Source organism: Fukomys damarensis, unplaced genomic scaffold (genome assembly GCF_012274545.1).
Source record: "Fukomys damarensis isolate Sample0158 unplaced genomic scaffold, DMR_v1.0_HiC HiC_scaffold_39, whole genome shotgun sequence".
Lineage (NCBI taxonomy): Eukaryota > Metazoa > Chordata > Mammalia > Rodentia > Bathyergidae > Fukomys > Fukomys damarensis.
This window is the reverse complement of record NW_022900951.1, coordinates 127,365,159-127,374,115: the sequence shown is the minus strand read 5'-3', so window position 1 is coordinate 127,374,115 and position 8,957 is coordinate 127,365,159. Positions and strand designations below refer to the sequence as shown.

At 54.4% G+C, this 8,957-nt stretch overlaps 1 protein-coding gene across 2 annotated transcripts in view; it reads left to right on the top strand.

Moving 5' to 3' along the window:
* L1cam (L1 cell adhesion molecule) overlaps window positions 1-2,895 on the top strand; it is a 12,567-nt gene extending 9,672 nt beyond the window's left edge. The window contains exons 21-28 of one of the 2 annotated variants that reach the window (XM_010628034.1): window positions 8-156; window positions 244-417; window positions 506-625; window positions 723-878; window positions 965-1,099; window positions 1,286-1,358; window positions 1,449-1,460; window positions 1,713-2,895. In XM_010628034.1, coding sequence (XP_010626336.1) covers window positions 8-156; window positions 244-417; window positions 506-625; window positions 723-878; window positions 965-1,099; window positions 1,286-1,358; window positions 1,449-1,460; window positions 1,713-1,944 — 1,051 coding nt within the window. In that variant the 3' untranslated portion in view covers window positions 1,945-2,895. The remainder of the gene's footprint in view (window positions 1-7; window positions 157-243; window positions 418-505; window positions 626-722; window positions 879-964; window positions 1,100-1,285; window positions 1,359-1,448; window positions 1,461-1,712) is intronic. The other variant, XM_010628033.1, reaches the window with a different exon arrangement.
* Window positions 2,896-8,957: the final 6,062 nt, after the last annotated feature.

Sequence of the window (8,957 nt, the reverse complement as noted above, 5' to 3'; positions counted from 1 at the left end):
CCGGGAGAGACCACCACTCTTCTCTGCCCCCAGTGCCTGGCCACCCCGAGGCATTGCACCTGGAGTGCCAGTCGGCCACCAGCCTGCTGCTGCACTGGCAGCCGCCGCTCAGCCACAACGGGGTGCTCACCGGCTACATGCTCTCCTACCATCCACGTATGTGTGGCTCGGTGGGCTGGGCCAGGGGCGCAGGTGCCCGGAGGGGCTCAGCTGGCAGCTGAGCCAGCCTCGCTGTCTCCACAGTGGATGCCGATGGTGAACAGCAGCTGTCCTTCCCCCTCCAAGACCCGGCGCTTCGGACACACAACCTGACCAACCTCAGCCCTGACCTGCGCTACCGCTTCCAACTGCAGGCCACTACGAGGGAGGGGCCCGGCGAGGCCATTGTGCGGGAAGGGGGCACCATGAACCTGTCTGGTGAGCTGGGGGGGCTGTGGGCGCTGGGCCTCGGCTGCCAAGGGGGCCGGCAGCTGAGCCTTCAGGAAACCGGACTTGGACCTCCCAGGGAAACCGGACTTTGGGAACATCTCAGCCATGGCGGGCGAAAACTACAGTGTGGTCTCCTGGGTCCCCAAGGAGGGCCAGTGCAACTTTGGCTTTCACATCTTGTTCAAGCCTGTGGGAGGTGAGGCCGGGGGTCCCTGGGGAGGTGGGCTTGTGGCCAGGGGCCTGGCAGCCCCTTCAGCCACCTCCCCCATGTTCCCTGTCACCGCCGCACGCAGAAGGGAAGGTAAGCAGTGACCTGAGGCCGCAGTACGTCAGTTACAACCAGAGCTCCTACACGCAGTGGAACCTGCAGCCCGACACCTACTACGAGATCCGCCTGCTGAAGGAGCACACGCTGCTGGGCCAGGCCAACGTGAAGACCAACGGCACCGGTGAGGCCACACTTTGCCCCCTACCGCCTGGCCACAAGACGGCCAACGGGAGGTTCACTCCAGGCGGTCCTGTCCGCTCTGCCCAGGCCGCATGCGCCTCCCACCTGCCGGCTTCGCCACCGAGGGCTGGTTCATTGGCTTTGTGTGCGCCATCATCCTCCTGCTGCTGGTCCTGCTCATCCTCTGCTTCATCAAGCGCAGCAAGGGCGGCAAGTACTCAGGTACCGGGGACCCAGTCGTGGCCCGGCGGGCTCACCTGGCCTCTGCTGGGGTGGCATGGGCGGGGCGGGGCAGGACAGGCAGTGGCCAGGTCCTCTGGGGGCTCTGTGCCTGCTCAGAGCGCGGGGACCTGGAACCCAGCATCAGGCAGGGTGAGAGAGGGAGCCGGGGCCTCTCTGTGTCTCCAGTAAAGGACAAAGAGGACACCCAGGTGGACTCTGAGGCGCGGCCAATGAAAGACGAAACCTTTGGCGAGTACAGGTGAGCAGGGTGGCACAGGTGCTGGCGCCAGCTGGCCTGTGCCCTCAGCCTGACCCTCTCTCTCTCTCTCATGCTGCTGGCTGACCCCAGGTCCCTGGAGAGGTAAGGCAGGTGGCGGTGGCCCCCCAAGGACAGTACATGCTGGGAAGGGCCTACTCCTGGTGGCCCGACTTGGCCAGAGACCCTCATGCCTTGCTCCTCCCCGAGCCTTCCCCCACAGGGGACTTGGGGACAGATCAGGCTGTGCCAATGGCTCCCTCAGACTCGTCTGGCCTCTCAAATTCAGCCTCCCGGGGTGGTGTTGGGACAAGCATGCTGGCCAGGTCCCCACCCACACCCTCTGCATCCCTGCAGTGACAACGAGGAAAAGGCCTTCGGCAGTAGCCAGCCATCTCTCAATGGGGACATCAAGCCCCTGGGCAGTGATGACAGCCTGGCCGACTACGGGGGCAGTGTGGACGTCCAGTTCAATGAGGACGGCTCCTTCATCGGCCAGTATAGTGGCAAAAAGGAGAAGGAGGCAGCAGGGGGCAACGACAGCTCTGGAGCCACCTCCCCCATCAACCCCACAGTGGCCCTCGAGTAGTGGGGTCCAGCCAGGGACAAGGCCCCGTCCAGCGGGGAGGACAGGAGCTCACTGCCTCTAATCCCTCTCTTACCACCCGGTCCCCATTCTATTGCCAAAACCTAGCTGCACCCTTTCCTGGGCACACGCTGTTTTGCCCCGGCTGGGGGGCAGATCACCAACACGCCAGGGACCTCCGGGTGCTGCCGTGCCAGGGGAGAGGGTGAGGCACCGTCCTTCTTGCCCCCCCATTTTGGGCCGGCATGGTGGGGTCTCCTCAGAACTGGGACTGGCACCTCCCCCTCTCCCAGCCACTCCTTGGCCAGACTGGATGGGGGACAGGACTCGATGTCCCTGCCATCTGTTCCATTTTCTTTGCCATCTCTGCTCTGACCGGAACCAGGTACAGGGGTGGCCATCTGGAGAGGCCCAGTCTCCAGGAGCTCCACACACGCGCTGCCTTTGTACCCACCAGACAACATCCAAGTGGCCTGTGTCACTGCTGGGGGCGGGCACCTCCTCCCACTGCCCCCTGCCAGATTCTTGAAGCTGCCACCACATCCTGGACCCTCAGCAGCCCTGCCCGGCCCAGTCCCCGTCCCCAGCCCCCTGGAATGTAAATACACCGTGACTGAAAGTTTGTACCCTAGCCCTAGTGTGTAGGCAGGTGTCTGAGTCTCTAGGTGGTTTCTAGGTTTCATAGCGATTAGCTTTGATGATCCTCTCCCAGGAAAGATAAAAACACATGCAAAAAGACAATAAAAAAAAAAAAAAAAAAAAAAAAAAAAAAAAAAAAAAAAAAAAAAAAAAGGCAAGATTGGTTCTCGCAGCACTGTGCCCACCCAGCAGCTCCAGCTTTCCAGTGCGCCTCTGCTTGGCCTGCTGATGAGCCAGCTACAAAAGCAAAAGTATATATATATATATGTACATAAATATCAGAATTCTAACAGGCAAATAAAAATCTGGAAATGAGGAGTGCCTCTTATCATCTGACCACGTGCTTCCAGACTCACACTGCGGGGGTCACGGGAGTGCTGTCCTGAGACCTCCTGCCCCCAGCCTTACCAGTCTGCCTGGCTGAAGCCAAAAGCCCCTTTGTAAGTTTTTAAATTGTGAGACCGCATTTCACTAAGTTGCCCCGGAGAGAAAAACCAAAGAAGACGACCTTGGGTTGGGCACAGATGCTACAAGTGCTCCCAACGGCCTGCTGCACCGACACTGACTGGAGGTCACTGTGAGGCTCCGTGGTGATAATCACTCACAGGGCCACTTGTCCACTGGACCCTCTGTGGAACATCGTGGCTCAGTATGGCCACGGAGCCCCAGTATTTGTTTGTTTGCTTATGGTACTGGTGATTGAACCCAGGGCCTTTGAACTGAGCTACATTTTCAGTCCTTTTTTAATTTAAATTTTATTTATTTATTTATTTATTTTTTTGGTGCCAGGGTTTGAACTCAGGTCCTTGTGCTTGCGAGGCAGGCATAATTTTTTATTTTGAGACAGGGTCTCGCTAAATTGCTAAATTGACAGGGCTGGGTTTGAATTTTCGATCCTCCTGCCTCAGTCTCCCAGAGTACTGGGATTATATGTGTGAACCACTGTGATCAGTTTATTTTTATTTTCATTATTTATTATTATTTACTTATTTAAATTATTTAATAATTATTTAATTATTTACTTTGGTGCTACTGGGGATTGAACCCAGGGCCTTGGCCCTGCGTCACATCTCAGCCCTTCTAAAAATTTTCATTTTGAGATGGGACTCAAACTTGCGATCCTCCTGCCTTAGGCCCCTAGAGTGCTGGGGTTATAGGTCTGTACTGCTGCATCCAGGTTTCATTTTTTGAGACAATTTTTAGTACGTGTGCTGCTGAAGCAAGCACTATTTTTTTGAGACAAAATCTCCCTAAGTGACTAAGGTGCCAAGTTGTGTCTCAAACTTGAGATCCTCCTGCCTCAGCCTCTCTCAGTGCTGGAATTACAGGTGTGTGCCATCAAAGCCGGCTCACTTGTTTTTTCTTTTTGGCTTGACAAGGCCAGCAGTGCACTTTCGTGGTCTTGCTCTGATAACGTTTCCTCCGGTCTGATATGGCGTGATTCTTAGTCTCTTTGATTGTCTTAATGTTCCTCAGGACGCCACACTGGGCCACTATCTGGATGACAGTCTTAGTCACTTACTTTCGCCCTGGGACATAATTCCCGACACCAGCAATTTAAAGGAGAAAAGGTCTATTTGGCTCACAGTTTGTGGAGGTTTCAGTCCATAGTCACCTGGTACCAAGGCAGGGTGGCACGGTAGTGGGGCATCACAGAGGAGAAACGGTCCATGGCGGGGCAGGGCAGGCAGGAAGCAGCAGCCTTCTCTGAGATGGAGAGCGGGTGCTGTGCTTCCTCCCACCGCACCTGCAACTCTGCCATCCATAGCGTATGCGGGGTGTGCCCTCAGCCCGGACGTTCAGTCCTGCAGCGAATCCAGGCTGGGCCTCCGGGGCTTGCAGAGGGGCCTTACAGGGCTCAGTCCTGGTTCCTTGTGCAGCACCAAACATCAGTGAAGAAATCGCAGGCGGACCTCGAGATCTGGTGGCTGCAGTGGCCGCCAGGTGTGCGGGAGATGGGACTGCCGTGCAGAGCCCGGGCAGGCATAGGGCTCAAGGCTTCGGGAGAAAAGCTGTGCCTTCTGCTTCCCGCTCTCAGCCTTTGGTATTTGAGTTTTAATTTGGAGACAGGGGCTTGCTATGTAGCCCAGGTTGCCCTTGAATTCTTTTTTTTTTTTGAGATAGGGTCTCATTATGTAGTTGAGACTGACCTGGAATTCACTATGTAGCCCAGGCTGGTCTCGAACTCACAGCGATACTCCCGCCTCAGCCTCCCGAGTGCTGGGATTACAGGTGTGCGCCACCACGCCCGGCCTGCCCTTGAATTCTTGATCATCCTGCCTCAGCTTCCCGAGTGGTGGGGATGACAGATGTACGCCACCACACCCAGCCAGCATTCTTCTGAGTAACGGGTTTGACCATCATTGGGCTGGGCAGAGAATGAACTCAGGATGGTGCGTGCCTTTGGCCTGAGCTCCCACCCAACCCCCCCGCTGACTCAGAGCAGGGCCGCCTCCCTCTCACAGTGTCCCAGGACTCTCAGGGGTCACTCTGGCCTAGTGTGCAGAGGCCGCAGGCCATCCCCAGGCACAGCTGCTGTCCCTTCCACTGGTACCAGCAGACACACAGGTAGATGGGAAACAGCTGCTGATTTGGCCAAACGGTCACAGACTTGGCAAGAACAGGCTTGGCAATTTGGTGACAAGGGATTTGCCTGTCAGAGGGCATGAATGGCAGAGCAGTGGCCATGGTGACAGCGATGGGGCCTCGTGTAGGCTCAGCAACCTGTGCCTCCATCAAGCAGTGCAGCTGAGCCTGGCATGGTGGTGCGCGCCTGTCATCCCAGCCCTTGGGAGGCTGAGGCAGGAGGATCACCATGAGTTCCAAGACAGCCTGGGCTACATAGTGAGGCCCTGTCTCGAAAAACCGAAAAATTAATTAATTAGAAAAAGAGGAGCAGCTGGATCTTACCAGCTCCCCCCAGTGAGGGTTCCATGCCTGGGGACAGGTGGCCTTCTGGTGAGGACAGCACCACAAAAGGAAAGAACACAGACCAACAATCAGCCAAGGTGCAGCTGAGGACAAAAGATGTGTGTAGAAGGCAGTGAAAGGGAGGCATGCAATCACGTTTGGACTCCTGACTCTGGTTTTGGTTTTGGTCACACTACATAGCCCGGGTTGGCTTCAAACTTGCAGACATCTGCTTCAGCCTCCCGAGTGCGTGCGTCACCAAGCCTATTACTGACTGCTTTCTTTTCCGCGTCCCTGCCTTCAGCTCCTACTGGTGTGGTAATTGCTGGGCTGGTTAACTTGAGTTTCGTCTCCAGGCCACAGCACGGTCACATGGGGTGATGGCTGTCATTGGAGCTGCCCAAGTGCTGGCATTGTGTGGCGCCCCTTTTGGAGAGGGCACGGGCCTGTTGGCACGTGGGGCCCTGGTGACGGTCAATTACCAGAGGCTGGGGAAGAACAGCAGTCATGGGCCTTGCTGTTCTCTTTCTTTCCTTTCCTGTATCTTTTTTTCATGGTATTGAGGATTGAGCCCAGGGCCTTTGCATGGAGCTACATTCCCAGTTCTTTTGATTTTTATTTCTTTTAATTGGAGATAGAGTTCCTCTAAATTACCCAGGCTGGCCTTAAACTCGCAATCCTCCTGCCTCAGCCTTCCCCTGGGGACTTTCTATCCCTAGGTCCCAGCATCAGCTGACTCCAGCCTTCTCAGAGCCCCCTGGGTGGCACGGCCTTCACAGAGCACAGCTTCCTGCTCTGGGGCCCGCTCTGAGCTGCTGATCTCTTCCTTTTGTTCTTCTGGCCCCGAAAGTGGCAGTGGCTTCCCGTAGTTATTAACCCCCCCCCCCCCGCCTTTCACCTCCCCCCCCCCCCGGCCTTTCACCTGGGCCTCACCCTGCTGTGAGCTTTCTGTTCCTAGGGTCACCTAATACTCATCCTCCCACTACCACTGCTTCTCTATGGGACGTTCTCTCTGTTGAAGACTTTGCATACTTTCGCCTGCCTGGACCTTGGCTATAATGTATTGGAATAGGAAAAATGGGCAAATACAGGGAATTTACAGATTAAAAATCCAAAACGGGGCCGGGGATTTAGCTCAGTGGTGCTACTGCTTCCTTGTAAGCACAAGGATCTGAGATCAATCCCCGGTACCAAAATAAATAAATAAATAAAAATCCAAAATGCTAAGCAGTACAGAAACAAGGTCCTCTCAGCACTCTGGAGGCTGAGGCAGGAGGATTGCCATTGGGTTCAAGGCCAACTTGGACTACATAGTGAGACCCTGTCTCAAAACAAGAAAAAGAAAAAGAAAAGAGAGGGGAAAAAAAAGAAAAGAAAGTACAGTGGACCCTTGACTTAGGAACTTAATCCATTCCTGAGGGCTGGTTGTAACTCAAGTTGGTCAGTGGAGGCTCAGGCTCCTCTACACAACCTTCGAAGTCTCTCTCCTGCACACAGGCAGATCTCAGGGTCCTGAGGGAGACATTGGCCTAGCATTTCTCAGTGAACCCCACGCAGGAGAGGATGCTGTCATGTTCCTTCCAAAGCTCGTTAAGGGTTAAATCTGTATCTGAGTCCATCTGGAAGCACAAGCAGCCGGCATTCAGGTTGTAATTTAAGGCTTTGGTCATAAGTAAAACTAAAATTCCGGCTGGGCGTGGTGGTGCACGCCTGTAATCCCAGCACTTGGGAGGCTGAGGCAGGAGGATCGCTGTGAGTTCGAGACCAACCCGGGCTACATAGTGAGTTCCAGGTCAGTCTCAACTACATAGTGAGACCCTGTCTCAAAAAACCAAAAAAAAAAAAAAAAAACCATACAAAAAAACAAAACAAACTAAAATTTGGGTCATAACCCAAGTTGTTCATATGTCAAGCTGACTGTAACTCAAGGGTCCACTGTAAATAAATAAATGGGCTGGGAAGTAGTACAGTGGTAGAGCATCCTTGGGTTCAATCCCTAATACCACAAATATCCCTGTGATTATGCTCTTTTTGTTTTTTTTGGTACCAGGGATCGAACTCGGGTCCTTGCACTTGTGAGGCAGGTGGCAGCACCACTGAGCTAAACTCCCAGGTTGTAATTATGCTCTTGAGTACACATCACAAGGAAATTCTTACACGGTTGAGTGCAGTCATGTGCACCTATTGTCCCAGCTACTCGGGAGGCTGAGGCAGGAGGATCACTTGAGCCCAGGAGTTTGAGGCCTGGGCAACACAAGGAGACCCCCATCTCAAGAAAGAGAAAAGAAAAAGGAAATTCTTCACAAGGAGTGAGATGGCCCGTGTGACTGGGAATTGGATGCGTCCCAGACACATCTTTGAGGGAACAAACAAAAGCTCGGGACTGCTGGGTAGACTTGTGAACAGGGCCACGGTGACCTGGCACTGTGAACAGAGCCTGAGAAGATGAAGCCAGCGACATCTGTGTTGCATCAACTGAACTATGGCACCCACTGAGAGCAACTAGATGGGCTCAGCAAAGCAGGGAAAAGAGTGGCGCAAAAATATCCCAGTGATAACATGCAGGGAAGCAATTCGGGAGCAAGACTGGGAGGAAGAGAACAGGTTCTGGGAGACGAGCTCAGCACTTGCCATGGTCTGGATCTAGATAGAATCTCCCCATCCCAAGTCTCCTGCGTCCAGAGCGGGCTTTGGAAGGTGACTGGGTCACGGGGTGCTGTAGCCATCAGTGGATTCACCCATGGCTGATGTGCTGTTAGGAGGGGCCCTGGAGGTGGAGGAGGGCCCGTGGGGTGACTTGGAAGGGTGTGATCCTGTCCCCGGCTGCTCACTGCTCCGCTTCCTGGATGTCATGGGTGAGCAGCTCTCCCCCTCCAGGCCCTTCCACCACGCTGTTCCTGCCTTGGAGCAGCCAACCATGGACTGAACCCTCTGAAGCCATGCGCCAAACAACCCCTCCACCTTTAAACTGTGCTGGTGGGGATTTTGTCCCAGCTACAGGAAACTGACAATACACATTTAAGGCTGTTTATCCCTGAAAGCCATCTGCTAACTCAGGAAGAGGTGGTGGAGAGTCAAAGATTGAGTAGAGCCCCTGACAATCTTCTGGGGCAGAGGTCAAATACTGGAGTCCTGGGCCCACCAAGGAGGGTCTGGCTAAGTCTCTTGGGGTTGAAAACCAAAGGTCTAGGAATAGTGCAAACTGGAAACAGACTCCCCTGCTTTGAACCTGTGCTCTGGCCCCAGAGGACTAAATTTGATGACGGTGATCCAGACTTGCAGTGTCATCCACAACACTTGTGAACCTTCTCTGAAAGGTTGGCCGCCAATTATTTCCAGGGTTCCATATACACATGGTAGCACTCAGAACAAACCAAGTAGGCCCTAGAGCGAGAAAACCATGCAATAAAGATCAAATTAGAAACATGACAGGCTCCCGACCCGGCCGCCATCGCTCAAGCGCCACG